The sequence below is a fragment of the Mytilus californianus genome, unplaced genomic scaffold (assembly GCF_021869535.1).
Source record: "Mytilus californianus isolate M0D057914Y unplaced genomic scaffold, xbMytCali1.0.p SCAF_2, whole genome shotgun sequence".
In the NCBI taxonomy this organism is placed as follows: domain Eukaryota; kingdom Metazoa; phylum Mollusca; class Bivalvia; order Mytilida; family Mytilidae; genus Mytilus; species Mytilus californianus.
The window spans coordinates 78,778,189-78,797,143 of NW_026262668.1; the positions used below are offsets into that span (position 1 = coordinate 78,778,189).

An 18,955-nucleotide genomic window follows, 5' to 3' on the forward strand; every position below is an offset into this window, starting at 1 on the left:
AACATGAATTACAAAAATGATTGCCAGTATAACAGACCACACAACCCCGACCGGGAAAAACACAAGCGGAGACAAACAACAACGCATGATGATTAAAAGGGCATTACCTGTCAAATTCATGTTCACCGATTTGACTCAAATTCTCATATTTGATTTATAACATACTAATACGTATATCCAAATTTCAATAAGTTTGCAATTAACATAATCTTACCTCCTTTACATTTCTAGGAATATGATTGGCTAAAAGCAACCGCGTGGAGACCGTGTATATTCCATATTAGGTTAGTAGGGTTTCATATTAGGTTAGTAGGCGGGGCTTATTTCAATTCACGGTTAGTATTGGTGTTATGTCCCTTTATAAAAACAACACGGTATTAAGGAAAAATCTTAAATGTTTCAACAGACGAAGAAATTGATGATGAACGATTAAAATAAATTCATAAAACACATTTAAAGCTAACAAGTTGTAATTGTTGGCATCTGTTTTTGTATAGACCAATGGAAGTAGGTTCTTAATACTAAAGGTATTGAAGACGATCACTTTGATATGCCACTAGTATAAAAACCACATGTTAAGATAGTCGGTAAGATAAATTCGTTACATAGTGTGCTAGTGACCTAATTCGATATATATAGGGTCAGTAAATCCATATGGGGTGAGGGCTATAGGGTCAATAAATTCCATATGGGTATTCGAACTTCGCTCTCATCCCATATGGAATTTACTGACCCCATATATATCGCATTAGGTCACAAGCACACTATGTATCTAATAATGCATGGACTCGATAATATATATCCGCATTTCGTGTGTATTTTAGTCTAGACGCCATCTAATTAACCATCGAGATGACCTCCAAAGACTGCCGACGGTCACATAACCCGATACAAACATAAACATAAATATAAATAGATAGGACCTCGTGCAATTGGACTTTTCTAGGTCTGTATGATTTCATGATATAGGTTAGAAAATAAGTTAATCATCGTTTTACCTGATAAGAATGATTTTTTGTGGATCGAATCAGTCAACGAAATGGTGTACCTAAGTTTCACTTTCCATGTTGACATTCTTTTCCTTTTAATGGCTGAATACGAATAATACATGCGCAACCAATCTCTTAGACTAACTAATGGGTGAAATTAAAGGTGTCATGAATACTGATTCAATGAGGTCGAATTATCATTTCACTATTATTCATCAGCGATGTTTTTTTTTAACTTATTTTGACAAAATTGAACTAAACTGGCTGCTAAAAGCGAATTATCATTTCACTATTTCACTTTCATTAATGATGGAACAAAAAAAAATCATTTTATTTTTTTATATCTCGTAGGTAATTCCTCTTAAAGATAGCAGAATTTGGTAATAGTACAAACTGGGGTTAAGTTAAATCAGTTTTACAAGCGAAAACCTTCCCTTTGCATATATAGATCATAAAAGTAAAGCACACAAAAAATATAAACCCTGTACAGAACAGCCACCAACAGGAGGACTAATAACGTGAACTAGGAAATTTGCTAAGGCAGCCACCACTAATTTAATTGTAATCAGACATAACATTACTATGAAATTAAACGAGACAACAACCCACACCAACCTCCAACACCGAACTTTCCCGAAAAAGAAAAGTGACTTTTTTCATGAATTGGTGTAATTCATGAAAACACACACATCAATGGGATTTTGAAATGAAAAAAAATAGGATTTAAAACAATAGACAAAAGGAAATATTTATATGATTCAATATTACTTTTGTTGAAAATATGCCATTGTATCACGTAAGAAAAGCATGCAATCGTTCAATGTGTCAAAATGTAACTTTCATTGGCAACAGTAAGTTTTTGAATTGAGTCGTGTTTTTAATCAATTTTAAAACAATTCACACACAACTGCTTATTTATCAATGTATACTTTAAAGCGCCAAACTACACAAGGAGGTTCGCATACAATTTTTGCAAAATACGAGTGTCTCTGCAGAATGTGAAACTATGGATTAAATAGTTCCGAGTCTAGAATTTTTAAATGAAGGCTAGATTTTTAGGATATTTTCATTTATTGCGATAAATTTGTGATTGATTTACAAATCACAGAAGACATGTTTCAGTAAATTAGTCCATGCCATCCTTTTACTGAAGTTTTAACATACCAACTTCTATTAGTAAGTTACACCGGCTTTTTTATTGGTCATGTGCGTGTTTTGTCTTCGGAATTTTATCTTAATCGATTTTGCCTAAAACACGTTTGATATCGTCTACAAACAATCTACAAAATCTAAAAACATGTCACATATCTTAGTGCATATGACGAAAAGACCATAAACAAATGAAATAAAACACTCACTTTGCAATACATACGCTAATAATTATGCATGGTCGACAATATTTTTGTTTTTAAAAACACAAGGAAAGAGAAAACAGATCAATATAATGGGTATTTTCATAATTGTACGTTTACTAAAGTAAGTATACTTCAGTCTGCAGGGAAGAATATGATTGGTTCATTTGTTGTAATTTCCTTTGAACTAGCTTTTGGTAACTGCGATTTCTCTAATATAGGTTGTTTGTGTCTTTCGTCTTTATTTTAATTTTAGTTTTTTTTTGTGTTTCGTGCCAATCTGATGCAATTCCAGCTGATTTTTAGTTAATTTTATGTTGACTGTTACACCACTGTCACAGGTGTGCGCAAGTTTCAGCGCTCACAAATCGTTGGTTGTTGACTGGGATATTTGTTGTTCGTCGATTGTTTTGTCAAAAATCAGACCGTCGGTTTTTCTACCTTTCCATTTCGTTGAACTATGCGGCGCGAGATTTTCTCGCTGCGTTGAAGACCCATTGGTAGCCGGATGCTGTTTCAGCTCTTTGTTCGGGTTGTTGTCTCTTTGACACATTCCCCGTTTCAATTCTCTATTCTGTTTGAATCATTTCACGTTTTGTCATGTCGGGGCATTTATAGTTGACTATACAGTATGGGTATGCTTAATGTTGAAGGCCGTATGTTGACATATAGTTGCTTACATCAACGTCATTTTGATTCTTGTGGCTAGTTGTCTCATTATCAATCAGATTACATATCCTCATTTTTTTCCATTTACAATGTGAAACAACCGTGTCCCGAATTGACTTTGCTAACAAGTAATGTAGTTAATGATAACAAAATTAGTGAACACTTTTTGTGTTTTTGAAAAATTTTATGCTATATATTATTTCTCATCTTATTTGTGACTCGTTAACAAGAATTTGTATTATTTCTCCATTTTGTGCATTTATTCTCATGTAATAGCCGTTAACGAAAAAAGTTTTATAACAAATTTTACTTTTTTTTTTAACAAAATTCAATCATCTCCCTTACAATGCACAAAGAACCTCCTTGCAATGTTAACTCCTTCAAAGATTTATATTCAATATATAACATGTAAAAAGTCAAGCTCTGGCAATACCTTAAGATAAAGACAACATTTACTATACGATTTATTAAAATTATATTAATACCGATTTTTGTAATACTTACCAAACGTCAACGAAAAAGTTGAGAGTATGTATGTAAACACGTCTATGTACATCCTTCTAGTCTGAATACAGCCAAGAAATTATCTCTTTACATAGAAAAATAATTATCCAAAAATCAAAACGATGTTAAAAATGAAGTTAGTTCTTGTATCGAAATCACGAGAGAAAGTGATTAGTAGTCCAGCGCAAATAATTATTATTCTATGTTTCTAAATTTTACATTTTGCATTTGATTAATATACTTGATACTGAACTAACGACTGTTTGCTACATTGCACTTTTAATTACAGGTAAACTATTGTGAATTTTATATCAAGTTCGTTAATCATGCAGTGAAATTTGTATATTCTTTATTTAATAATATAAGTACAGAATATGTCCATGGGATGCAGATGCCCAGCCATGTTAGCATGAGTAGTATCAGTTATTTCCAAAAAAATAGGACTTGATTTTGTCTGTGTTTAAAAAAAAAAAAAAAATCTTTAACCTGGGCTTTGGCAAGAATGCATAAAATATGCGCAGCACCCATTTTTTTAAGCTACGATGCAAGAATCCATCAGTAGAGATATTTTTGACATTATCCACGGACACAGCTCAAGAACGAAATATATAAAATTAGACAAATTATAATTCAAAACGACATCGATACTAAATGGTTTATGGCGTTAGCAATATTGAAAAGTTATTTTTTATGTTATATACATTGCATATTATATTGTTATATGTTTTTTGTGTATTATTTTGTTCTTGTTTATGCTTACAAATGTATATCCTTATGTATGTTTAGATATTTTTTTTAACCTTGTATGCATTTTTACAAAAGAAATCCAGCCTTTCCAAGTGTATTAAATGCTGTATTTAAGACATGTATAAACTGTTGCCAAAAATCAAATTTCTGTGTATTTTAATGTTGTTTGTTTTCGCTTTTTTTTTGTTATTCAACCTTATGAAGACATTAACTATTTTGATACAGACGAATGCTTAAGAATCATAATTCACTATTGAACATGTAAATCGTAAATAGATATAAATAAACAAATGAGTTTATTCTATAACTTTTCTCTAACATTGCATAAAAAGGGTCTTATAGAGTTAAGTACTGGTGTTTTATTGTAGTGTTCTTTTGTAACTATTGTTAACAAATTGTTCGAGATTAAAAGATGAAGACTTGAGACCTAAAACACCAGTTTAGCCAACCACATGTTCATGCAACTGTTGTGCTTAGTTAAATTCTGATATCTTTTGTTATAAAGGGAATATTTTGTGAGTGGCATCTCTTTGATAGTCTCAGTTTTCTCTAGACTGTGATCGATTTAGAGTTGACATATTGTGTAGACATTTGATAGTCTCAGTTTTCTCTAGACTGTGATGGATTTAGAGTTAACATATTGTGTAGACATTTGATAGTCTCAGTTTTCTCTAGACTGTGATCGATTTAGAGTTGACATATTGTGTAGAAATTTGTTTATTTTTACTGATGGTATGCTGATCTCTAGCTCTATATGTTAAGAGGTAACTCTAGGTCAATTGAAAATCATTTATCAATTTTGTGTACTTTTTTTTATATTTATTAAGGAAGCAAGTCAAAATACTTAAAATAAATTTTGCTGCACCTTATTTTTTCAGTAGCACATTTTTTTCTGATTGGAAATATGTTACAATTTTTGTTGTTTTTCTTCAACTTAATGTGAAAATGGTGTTTATGTGCATGTTGTCTTCCTAAATTAAAGATTAAAACTTTGGAGAAGGTCGGGCAAAATAACGACTTTAAAGTAGTTGCATTGCATGAAGAAAACCAAAAAATTACAGATATATGCAGAATCTTAATAGTTTTGATTATGTGGAGAATAAAAGGGTTTAATTGCAGATCTTCGATTGCTTTCCTTAAATCTATACACAACTTGCATAGTTTCTTGACGATTACGAGTTTGACATATTGTTTAGAAACATGTTTATTGTTGAAGACTGCATGTTGCCCTCTGTATGTTATGGTTACTTTTGTCTTTGGGTTGCGATCTCATTGATGAATACCCCACATCTCATTGTGTTCATAAGCATTAAACTTTTGCATATTATACATCAAGTTAAAGTTTTTATTTTGATTGATTGATTGTTGGTTGCTTAACGAGTTTTTATTTTGTAATAATTCTACAAGATCAATGCTACTGTTGGCGGACAGCTTTTTCAAAAGACTTTTAAAAGACCAATAGACAGTGATTTCGTATTGGCATAATGATAAAATGGCAAAAACTGATTTAGGCATACAGTTATCCTCTTTACATGCACATGCAGATATTCGTCAGTTGACCTAGGACGGTTCAGGTGCTTACAATGATTATGCAATTTATGAAACTCAAACTTTTGGTCTGAAATACATGAAATTTTTTTTTCCAGAAACAACGACCAGTATGTCAGTATCGTTTATATATTGGTATATATATATATACAAGTCTAAATTGAAAACAACGTTCAAACCTATGATTGTGTTTGATAAAAACCGCAATTTTTATACGTGTGAATGCAAAACAAATTTCTTGGTAGAGGGGTCTATATACAGCACAAACAACACTTTCCAAAAGACCAAAAAAGTGAAAAAGTATATTTTAACAAAACGCATTTGACTAGCAGGTCGAACAACGGATGTTCCTAAACCCTGCTGACTGATTGACAAATAAACGGATCACCAGATTTAACAAAATGGATCTTAATAATTAATTTAATATATAACAGAAAACAATAAACTTGCGGAAAAGATGGTATACCGCAAACATGAGGTGCAAAAATTTGTACACCATATCCGGATTTCGACAATTAATGTCTCTTCAGTGATGTTAAGAATCGAAACGGTATTATATATATATTCTACCCCAGGAATAGATTGCCTTAGCTGTATTTGGTAAAACCTTTTGGAATTTTGGGACCTTAATGCTCTTCAACTTTTTTTGGACTTTTTAATTTACTTGAATCGTGCATCACTGATGAGTCTTTTGTAGACGAAACGCACGTCTGGCGTACAAAATTTAATCCTGGTATCTTTGATGAGTTTGTTATACTATTATATCAGTTCTGAAAAATGCAATCAACTTTGAACACATGTTTCCGTGTTGGCATGTGTAAAATTTTAAGTTTGACTATAAATGTTCCTTCCAAAACACAGAGTAAAAGTATTATAGGAATGTTTTTAATATTCTAAGACTTAAATTTATTCCAGAAACATGTATTATGCACATTGAAATCTGTACCAAAATTTAATGTTTCATTTCAACTGGAAAAATATGATAAACTGAGAAGTTCATTGAATTAAAGTTTAAGAAAAAGTTAACATCACACTTTGATTGATGTAATGTCCTTTAAATATTTGTGAAAATTAAACAAACTTTTCCCGTATTTTGTTTTAAAATAGGAAATAAAATTGTTTGACATGATAGACTGATTATCAAACTTGAAACGGTTCTCATACTAATACCCCATCTATTTGAAAGTTTTTTTATTGTTTCAGAAATTTTATTTTTCATTAACCTATTGTGTTTATGGCAATTTGTCATTTTGATAAAAGCTGTGATCTTTAGAGAAGGTCGATGTATCTACATAGTTGATAAAAACAAACAAAACCGGACAGACGTACTTACGTGTAGGTATGACAAATTAATTTCCTAACTTTAATATTTGTAGTAAATTTCATGTTTACTAATCTTTGTTTTACATAAAACGTTATTTGTAAAAATTCAATCTTTCAAACAATCATACACTATATTTGAAATACCCGTTGCAGTAAAATTGTCTTCATACAAGAACCAAATGAAGAGTATATGTTGACGTCAGCAGAGTTTTAAAGTGGAATACTTTTTCATTCAAGGTTCTTACTGCTATACGATGGAAAACGTTGTTTTTTAAACATAGTTTTATTTAGATTTGTCGCTATTATTATATCGAGGACTACGATTTTGTCAGAAATTACACTGATTCTGTATGTAACGTGATTTCTATATATCAATAACAATGTTTGAATTCTTACTGAATTGTATATAGAAAAATATGTTCATTGCTAACTGTGTAGAGCAAAAATGAACAACGACATTTTCAAACTCAAAATTTTATTCAAAGTGGATAATCAGTGAAGAAACTTCAAAACACTAACTTTAAAAACATACACACAAATTAACATCCTCTACCCCAAAATTCGAGTAAAATGCTGTTGAAGGAATTCTTGATTTTGTGGATTTTCATGTGGTTTTAATAGGAATTAGCATTACAATTTGTGCAGTTAAATTATACCTTGAATCGGTTTAAACACATCGAAATTTTTTTTATTTATAAACTTGATAACAAGAACATTCATATTTCAAACGATTCTAATAACAGAAAAAAAAAGAATATAAAAGATGTCGGTATGATTTAATCATAATATATATACATGTGTTTACACATAAAAATTTGCCTATATTTTTTGTAACAGACATTAATTTCATGACTAGTACTTATTAATAAACAATTTCAATTACTCTCAAATATAATGTAGAATTAGGAGATAACTGTATTGTATTGTAAGCTCCGACGGCATCAAATCACCAATTGATGCCATCGAAGCTTAAAATACAATATTGTAATGAAACTGACAGAAAACAACGTCAATTATTACATTCAAAATCTGTGATAATGTTGCATTAGAATTCTATTTGAATAAAAGATAAGGGAGTTTACTTTAATGAAAAAACAACACAAAAAAAAAAAAAAAATTCCTCTAATTCGCTTTAAACTATTCCGTTAGGGTCAAATCTTGACTACCACGTGTGCCAATTTTCTTAACTGTATCACGGTGTCTTTGGAGCGATGTGATATCAACAAGAATAATGCCACCAACGATCAAACTTAAAAAAACAATCCCTAACATTCCCAATTTCTGCGAGGATGGTCTGGAATCTTTTGCGCTTATCCTTTTATTGACTGTAGATGATAAGTTACTTGTATCAACTTTAAGTTCCTTTTCGAGTTTCTGAAGAACTGGTGCTAAAATCTCTCGCAATTCCTCCATTGTATGGTTGGTTTGGTTCTGAGCTGCCCAAAAATTTAGTTTATCCTTATACTCACAATTACATGGGCACATCGGTTCAACATCTGCAAATTAAGGAAAAAAATATTTTCGATTATAATTATAATTAACTCTAACAATAAAGGCCTGAATAATGCATAATTATTTTGAAGACTTTGTCTATATAAAAATAAATAAAATTCGAATTATAGGTAGACTAGTATTATAGCACCACTCTAAACACATATACAATCATTACAATACTTCACCAGTAAATGTTGCAGCAACGTAATTTCCATAGGGTTGAGTACACGAATGTGAATCTACCACTATTTTTTAAAGCCCATAATACGGAATTTCATGGATTGAACATGACGTAACATCTCCATTATGACCGGACGTGGCTTGACATTTATATATATAACAGGAGAAGTCCAGGTGACCAGGTGACCATTTATTGTACTTTTTGATATTTTACTTTGTACATTTGTGCATTTCTGCACCCAATGCCTTTAGGTGTGCTTCATAGTTAAAAACCAACATTACCTTTATTTTGAATTAAGTTTCACATTCCTAACAATATCTTATCTATTTTTAATTCAAAATTCATGCAAGCATTACATAATAAAACAGTTAAATTATGAGTTTTACATTAGCATCACAGCACTTTACAGAACTTTCATTGTTATTTCGTCAAAACCAATTCTTGCTGATTTGTTTATATGAAGACATTCATTTTATTTGAATTAGTTTAGACATTATAAGCGCATAATTCTAACGTTATCAGAATTGCCCAACCTTGATTTGATTTCGTTCATGCATCCAACACTTTGACTGCGGATCAATGAAAGATGAAAAACATTGATAATACCATTGCTGATTACATGTTCAACTAAGTAAATATAGGCCTTTACGAGAAAATAACAATAGTGTTAGACATGCCGCAATTGGACTATGACGTTATTACTTGCATTGAAGTCACACTGGCTTGCAACTCAATTTTAGCATAAACAAGATATCTCCAGGAATGTTTCGGTTGAATTAATGTAGAGCACACGCATTTATGTCATTTAAAAAAATAATTTTTTATTAGAAATTAGCGTTCACACTTTTTAAAAATAACCGAATAGAACATTTTTGAATCTCTAAAGTGTTTAGCAACGCCATATGAGGTGACACACGTAGATCAAAAACAGACAAATAAAAGAAATAGTTGGATAAAAAAATGTCCTTTACACGGCAAAGTCCGTAGTCCTGACCTAATAACATTAATAACCAGTGTCTGTCTTACGTACGACCATATGGTTGTCCTATCTTGGTGACATTTATAACCAGTGTCTGGATTATGTTTGACCAGCTGCTGACATTATAACCAGTTTCTGGATTATGTTTGACCAGCTGCTGACATTATAAGTTTAACCAGTGTCTGGAATATGTTTTACCAGCTGCTGACATTATAACCAGTGTCTGGATTATGTTCGACCAGCTGCTGACATTATAATCAGTGTCTGGATTATGTTTTACCAGCTGCTGACATTATAACCAGTGTCTGGAATATCTTTTACCAGCTGCTGTCATTATAACCAGTGTCTGGATTATGTACGAACAGCTGCTGACATTATAACCAGTGTCTGGATTATGTTAGACCAGCTGCTGACATTATAACCAGTGTCTGGATTATATTCGACCAGCTGCTGATATTATAATCAGTGTCTGGATTATGTTCGACCAGATTTCATTAAGCACTATCTTTAAAAGACAGTTCCTAAAAATGTGCACACAAGTAGGTGGTTTTGTGATATTGCTATTTATAACTAGTATTGACATTAGTACCAATGTCCGCTTTGAGCAGTCGAAATCGAGGGCAATTATTTTTTCAAACATTTGCCTAATTTTACAATTAACACATGACTTAGGAAAATCGAATAAAAATGTGTCAGGACTTATTTACATATCATTAGTGCCTATAGTACTTTTAACTTTCAAACAACTAAACAAATGTAATACAGTAAGGCTGAAGCCTAACATTTTTATGTAAACTTTATAATATTTACCTATGCTGGGTCATATCTAAGGATATAAATCATGATTCACTTTTTAAAATTAACTGGAAAAAATGTATCATAATATTTTCATTATAGTATAACATAGGTTTTGGACGACCCTGCTATAACAAATGTTTTGGGGGGGGGGGGGGGGGGGGGGGGGTAGCTCACAATATAAGTAAGTAAAACATCAATTTGGATACGAAATGTTATATTAATTTAATTTCAAATACAACCACAATTAAGGTTAATCACAGTTTACATCATACATGTAAATACACATCTTCGCTAGCCAAGGGATACGATCCAGTCCCCTCCTCTCCACCCTTGGCAGATTAAGCCAACATTTGTGATCACAATGCTGCGCCATATACCGGTAGGTAAAAGTCACGCCCATTCCGACTACATCAATCTTGACCAACGGCAGCGCTTGCACTCTCTTCATTTTGGATGTGTAAAATGGATGTGTCCAGTGTTTACAAATTTCGTAAAGCAGGAACCGAAAATATACAGTGACATTCCAACATTTGCGCAAGAAACATACCCAGAAACTTCAATTAGTTCATTAAAAACTTTGAAATTGTCACTTCATATATTTCTGTGTTTGGGGATAAAGACTTGTTGCACATTCAGCACGTGGCAATTGTTTAATTACATTTTCTACATTTACACGTGAGCATCTTGACGGCGCTTTTTGATTGGATTCAGCCAGTTACAACTGCAACCAATGGAAATCATTACTTCGTGGATCCAAAATTCTATCTTAATCCGCCAAGGGTGGAGAGGAGGGGACTGGATCGTAACCCTTGGCTAGCGAAGATGGTAAATACACGGCAAAGTCCAGTATAAATGTTTTGTTCACTACGGGTTTCCGTATACATATAAATTCGACGTCCGTGCCTGAGCCAGTCGTGTTTCTAAATAAAACTCACACTAGATCTTATTTGAATTAGCTACTACATGTAACATTACATCATTAGCTATAAACCAACAAAATACAAAAGCACCCTTAGTATTCAGATAATAAACTAATCGTTAAAGTATTTAGACAATGGGCAATGACAAACGGACTATACAGTACGTAATGTCAAGAAAAAGGCGTAATTAGCACATATATGTAGTTACTATTTTTTAAGATTAAAATGACTGACATGAAAGAAAACAGAAGAATTGTCTGAAAGATTAATTAAATGAAATAAATGAATCTAAAAGTTTCTATATTTTCACACTAGAATTAAATGGAAATTATCTCGTTCACTATAGTATACTTAAAATTCGGTTTTCTCATTTAACTCATTTAAAATGTTTGACATACAAAACCAAAAATAATAGTTTTCATAGAAAAAATGATGTTCCGAGATACAGAAAATTAAAAATGATCAGAATAAGTAAGAGTGCTTTTTTAAATGTAGGCAAAAGTTCGGTAAAAATTACTAAATCCTCAATAACAGTAAAAGAAGCAATAATGAATCCAAAATCGTAATTTTTTTTCTCGAAAAAGTTGCACTTTCGCATTACCCACTTCCTGTTCTGGTGAAGGCGGCTGTCATGATGTAAGTCATTCGATTACCGCAAATTTGATTATCTCATTACCAAATAGAATAAGGACAATAAATAAGGACTGATGTTATGAATTTATTCTGTTTATAAATTATTTAACTTACGATTGTATAGGAAACAAAATGAGTACTATGGGGAAACTCACCTGATCAATCAGGTAGATTTTTGTATCAAGGATACACGGATAATATAAGCCGACTAAGTATCTTCGTAGTTTTAGGGTATATATTTTTTTTAAAATATTTTCAATTTGATAATACTTTAATACGATAGAAACTTTCTCTATAGATGGCGTTTATTGTTTACTTCGAAAATAAAGCCCTCAATAAAATTCCTACAATAGTACAACCCCGGATACGTTTCCGTACTTCACACACTATATGATAAAATTCTGCTGGGAAATTATGGAATTATTTTTTTTCAATTTGATAAAGAGTTATTTCCTGTTCAGCACTCAGTCATGAATATCGTTATTTGTTTATCAGACGTCATTATTTGTAAATTGTAAATATTATTGATGGCCGTAAATGTAGTAATAAGATTCAAAACCATTTAACTGTTACAATAGTTTTAATTTGGTGAAAATCAGCAGGAACTTTGTCCTCTTGCTCAGTTAACACCTACTTTATATTATCAATGAAACAAACTTCATACGTTTTATTTGAAAGATAATTCATCAAAGATGTTTGAGTTTGTTTTTATATAGAGCTAAAAAATTTACAGGAGTTTTTTCTCTATTTCACAGTAATCTTTGAACATTCAAATAGGATTCTACAGACAATGGTAGAGGATAATATGTGTTAGGGAGCTACCATTTGATTTTTAGGGGGGGGGGGGGGTTAGGATGAAATTTGAAAAAAAGGCAAAACAGGAGTTCTGAGTAAAAAAAAGGAAGGATGAGCAACTTGGCAAAAAAACCTGTAATTTTTTGCTTAAATCTTTCATCAATGATTATTTTTGCTTTTCAATATATATTAATGTGTGGCTTAAAAATGCCATTTAAATGTTGTTTGTATCTGTCATATTTTCTTCAAAAGCAAAAAAAAATGAATTTTACCCCTATGTTACATGTTAGCCATAGTGGCTATGTTTCTTGAAGTACATGTACAAGGAAATAAAACACAAAATTTATATAAGATACTCTGAAAGTCATTCAGCCCAAGTTTGGCTGAAATTGATTCAGCAGTTGCAAAGGAGAAGATTTTTTAAAGTAAGCAAACTAGATTAGATGAACAAATTGTGAAAAATTGTCTTTAAAGGACAATAACTCCTTAAGGGGTCAATTGACAATTTTGCTAATATAAAATCTTATTTGTAGATCTTACTTTGCTGAACATTTTTGCTGTTTACAGTTTATCTTTATCTATAATAATATTCAAGATAATAACCGAAAACTGCAACATTTCCTTAAAATCATCAATTCAGGGGCAATAACCTAAAAATCAGATACACGATTTGACTGATAATTTCAGGGCAGGTAGACCTTGACCTAATGAATACTTTAACGTCTGTCTGATTTGCTCTAAATGCTTAGTTTAGTTTTTGAGATATAAGTCAAAAACTGCTTTTACCCTATGTTCTATTTTTAGCCATGTCGGCCATGTTTTATGAGGAAAACAGAAAATAAAACACAAACTTTATTCTAGATAACCTAAGAATCTTTCAGCTTAAGTTTGGTTTAATTTGGTTCAGTAGTTTCAGAGGAGAAGATTTTTTAAAGTTAGAAAACTTGATAAACAAATTGTGTAAAATTGTCCTTAAAGGGCAATAACTCCTTGAGGGGTCAATTGACAATTTTGGTCATTAAACTTATTTGTAGATCTTACTTTGCTGAACATTTTTGCTGTTTACAGTTTATCTTTATCTATAATAATATTCAAGATAATAACCAAAAATGGCAAAATTTCCTTATGCTTACCAATTTAGTGGCAGCAACCTATCAATGGGTTGTTAGATTCATCTGAAAATTTCAGGGCTGATAGAACTTGACCTAATGAACATTTTTACCTATGTCAGATTTGCTCTAAATACTTTGGTTTTTGAGATATAAACCAATAACTGCATTTTACCCCTATGTTCTATTTTTAGCCATGGCAGCCATGTTTTTTGACGAAACAGAAAATAAAACACAAACTTTATTCCAGATACCCTAAGGACCATTCAGCTTAAGTTTGGTTGGAATTGGTTCAGTTGTTTTAGAGGAGAAGATGTTTGAAATAGTTTACACCGGACGGACGACGACGACGGACGGCAAGTGATGGCAAAAGTTCACGAACAGTGAGCTAATAAAAAAGGCAGGACCGAATAAAGTGAAAAATTAAAAGGCAAGACAGAGATTACAACTAAAAAAAAATGCAGGACAACATTTTTCATCCTAGCCCCCCCCCTCTCCCCCCTCATCAAAATCAAATGGTAACTCCCTAACATACAACATTTAAAGTAATAATTATGGCGAGAATGTAATACCAAATGATATCTTACAAGGTGCTAAGCTGGCATTAATGACATTGCTCATTCCAGGTCCCATGAAATTCTCCACAATACATATGTACAGGCCTTCATCAGACTGGGAAAAGCTGTTTACTGTAAGAGTTGGTGTGCTATAAGTAGAGCCACTGTATTTAGACGGTTTTGTTGTTTCATTGATTTCTCTGTTTATATTATTTTTGTCCGTAAATGCCCATTTTACTCCACTCACAACGACTGGCGAGTCATACCAACAATCAAGATTAAGAGTTGCTCCTGGCTGTGGTGTCACATATGTCATAGAAGTGTTTACAGTTGGAACGGTTGGGACTAAAACAAAATGATAATGATAACATCAATGATAATGATAACATCAATGATAATGATAACATCAGATTAATACAAAACAAAATGATAATGATAACATCAGATTAATACAAAACAAAATGATAATGATAACATCAGATTAATACTTTTCTTATAATAGGGATAGTAAGTACAGAGGATGAGAACCTTTAAAACAGAAACCTAACATTCCAAGTAAATTTTTATATGTAATGGAGTTGTTTCTGAGATAAATCAGGGTTTAACCACCAACCTCTACCATACACTAACTAATTATAATCAAAATATATATAACCAGATGAAACATTTCAACCAAAATATTGGTTTATCCCTTGATACCGTTGTCAGGTGGAAGTAAAATTAAAACTAAAATTAGTAAAATTACTATTGATAGGAATAGTTTACATAAATCTATTCAACACACACTAGCTTGCAGGTACCGTTAAGTATATATGAATCAAAATAATGAAAATATGATTGAATTTCGTGATGCGTTTTATGCATTAAACTGGAACAGTGTCTTTTTATTTATATCTGATTATGCACCTAGAAAAAACTATTAATATCATATATATTGTCACCAGTTAAGAATAAGACACACAATAGTCACTGACACTTTAATGCAAAACAGAGAAGATACAAAGGGGGCAGTGAGCAATTATACATTCAATATCATAGAAAAAAAGGACGAAAAGACATTAAGTACTCTAAACACAACACACAAAACTAAAGATTGAGCAAAACGACCCCACCTCTCCCCCTAAAATAAATAGATAATCAAATAAGTATTACCTTTCATGTTGTTCACTAGCAAAATCCGGTTGTAAGTTTTTATTTGTGAGGAGTCATTATAACGACAGACAAGTACGGGATTATTGTCAAAATAAATGGACTATACCCGTGATCACTTTGACAAAGACAGTCCTTGGTTCTATTTTTATGGCTAGGTCAACGTTGCTCATTGGTGATTATGCCCCTTTGTGAGATACACTATAATAATAAGTATTGAATAAACTGTTTGCTGTGTATAAAACTATTCAAAAAATATTATTTGATGAACATGTCCATATGACAGAGATTGTATGCCTTTGGCCAAAATTTGATGATTCATTGGCCAACATTAAGAATTCTTGGTTCGTTTCCCAAATAGTGAAATGTTAACCGATGTATAGAATGCTTGTAAGACCTACATTTGACCTTAAACTCATTTTCATATTTTATTTGTTTACGTTACCGTAAAGTTTTCATTAATAATAGAAAATCCGATATAGAATAAAAAACTAAACATGAGTAGCCAAGTTCGTAAAACATCCACGTAGTAGTAAAATCATACATGACATATATAGTACATTCATAAAAATGTCCTACAACAAACGTGATTTACACGAAAAATCTTTCCTGCAGAATATCGATACCTCGAAATATAATTTTTTAAATTTGAGCATAATCAAGAAAACTTCCATCCACTAAGTTGACCACTGGGGAAATCATGAATACAGTTTTAAAGAACAATCGTCAGTATTGTCATTGCGTTATAAAAGCCGATTCTTAATTGTTAAAATTACCTGGACATGGTCCTGAATTTTGCACTTTGCTTGCTGAATCGCAGCTATCTGAAAAAAAAAGAAGAGAAAAATGAGAAGATAATACGAAATCCAATGTAGGATATAGAAGTCAAGGTCGTTAAACACACTCTTTTATTAGAACTATACATGGCATAATACATGTAGTACATTAGTAAATGTGAGCCATAAAAGTGTCCTGTGAAAAAAGGTATATATAAATGTGTCCGATGCTGTGAAAAAGTGTCCATTCAATCGGATATAATTTCATGATAAAACACTATTAAATTCTGTCCTGTAAAGGTTGATTTTCAATAAGAGGACACTTTTATATCACTAAAACAAACCAATGAAGAACCAGTTATAATTTTATATAAACAAAAACCAATCTAATTTAACTGATCTTACTCCACTGATTTGTTTGACACTTTATTGAAAGAAATGTTTCTTCCATCTAGTGAATCAAACTCCGATTCTGAAATTCAGGTTCTACAGGCAGATATTCCTGTCACAACCTTTTGTTAAAAGAACAAGAGAGGCCAAATGTATGAAGAACAGTATTTTTGAGTACTATTCTTGAATATTACATGATTTTGTAAATTGAAATGAATTACATGTATTGTTATTCACATAGTTCATATTAAGTTCTATTAAATGTATTACTTTTTTTGTGTGTATAAGTACATGTTTTATTGTATAATCTATGTTTAATTACACATGGTGATGATCACATTTTGTATGAATTCTATACTCCAGTTACATGCCATGTTTTAATAGAGACAAAATCCTTAAGCTAATTAAAACTTCAATTTAGACAAAGAACTGAAGCTATGTATACATTTTGTAGGTATTGAGAGTGGACATTTTTTTCACGCGAAATACTGTCAATTCTATGAAGGACATTTTTTAATTGAAATACTGTCCTTTCTTTGAAGGACACTTTTTCACATCTGTGGACACGATTTCATAGGTAAATATCGTCCGGGCGATATTTCATAAAAACATTATGTCCGTAGACACAATTCACTGAGAAAATGTGTCCGTTGGACATAATTTCATGGCGGACAATATTTAATCCTACATAAATACAGACTGGTTTATACAAAAGGTCTTGTAATTCTTTCTTTGTGTTGAATGTTTATTATTGATATTTATTTTGAAATTTATATTAAAAATACGATTCCCCCCACCCCTCCCCCCGATTGTAATGGATATGTCAATGCCATGTTAAGAAAGTAAGATTTGTTTAATATTGAGGCTGTAGCAACGAAAGTCATGTTTTGGGGTGAAAACTGAAAAACCGCATAAATGCTGTATATTATAGATATAAATGGAACATATATTTCGTGTCGTTTAATGGCTCTTATCATCACTATTATGAGCAAAACCCCTATTTTCTTCATCGGTTAGCCCAAGGATTAAGTATAGAAGTGTACCACGTCACAAGCGATGACATAAAACCATTTTTTGAAATACCAATGAAAATGGACCTATTTAGGTTATCGAAAGTTGATCTTCTACACAAATGTTATTAAGATTAAGCAGCAATCCCAATTTTTAATAAAATTGGATGATATATCTGTAACATGATAACGGTAAATCTTCTGAATAACAAAAATCTTATATGCAAAGGGAAATGATTATCAATGTTCTTAATTGATTATCATGCATTTCTTCTTTGTGTGCTCATTCAATTATCTCCTTAAAACGCTTCATAAATGAGTTACAGCTGATATTCTACAATTCATTTTAGTATATTTTTCCTACACTTTAATAATATATATTGTAAAAGCTTTTAATATTAAAATAAGAAGATGTGGTATAGTTGCCAATAAGTCAACTCTCCACCAGAGACCAAGTGTATTTTGCAGTTTTGAAGATGAATTCACTTGTTCAAATACAACACTAACCATAGTCAAAAAGGGAAGCATAATCAATTAGTAGAAATGTTACACTTTTAAAAGTGTCGTATGTAAATCGGCAAGGATTTCTATTTAGAGATGACGAGACACACATGAGGCATGAGGTAATTGTTATTATAGAATTATTTGAAATTTTTCGCAAATTTTTAATGTTGTCGACTAAATACCCATTGATAGATGAAGAAATAAAAGTTCAATAATCTAAAAAAAATTGGTTAAATGTAAGCTATATATTTTTTTTATGTCTGCTGTGGCAGTTTCTTCTGTTTTTTGTTGTTGTCATTTGTACGTTTTATTCAGTTGCGTACTTTTTATTGGGCCTCTCGGCTGACCACATTTGTTTTTAGGTAAAATCTACCGTTTTCCACTTACTTGATAGGCCTTTGCAAAATTGTTACCAATTTAAGTTCAATAGGCATCAAAACTGTCAATCTACCTGAAACACTGTTTAGATCCCTATATGTATGTGTTGGATCTTGACATATCTCAATAAAACTTCTATACGATTTCTTT

At 31.5% G+C, this 18,955-nt stretch overlaps 1 protein-coding gene across 2 annotated transcripts in view; it reads right to left on the reverse strand.

Moving 5' to 3' along the window:
- Positions 1 to 7,590: 7,590 nt before the first annotated feature.
- The window catches only part of LOC127728247 (uncharacterized), a 125,547-nt gene continuing 114,182 nt past the window's right edge, over positions 7,591 to 18,955 (reverse strand). Inside the window, exons 6-8 of one of the 2 annotated variants that reach the window (XM_052235518.1) lie at positions 16,524 to 16,571; positions 14,629 to 14,943; positions 7,591 to 8,628 (exon numbers count right to left, since the gene is read on the reverse strand). In XM_052235518.1, the coding sequence (XP_052091478.1) occupies positions 8,270 to 8,628; positions 14,629 to 14,943; positions 16,524 to 16,571 (722 nt within the window). In that variant the 3' untranslated portion in view covers positions 7,591 to 8,269. The remainder of the gene's footprint in view (positions 8,629 to 14,628; positions 14,944 to 16,523; positions 16,572 to 18,955) is intronic. The other variant, XM_052235517.1, reaches the window with a different exon arrangement.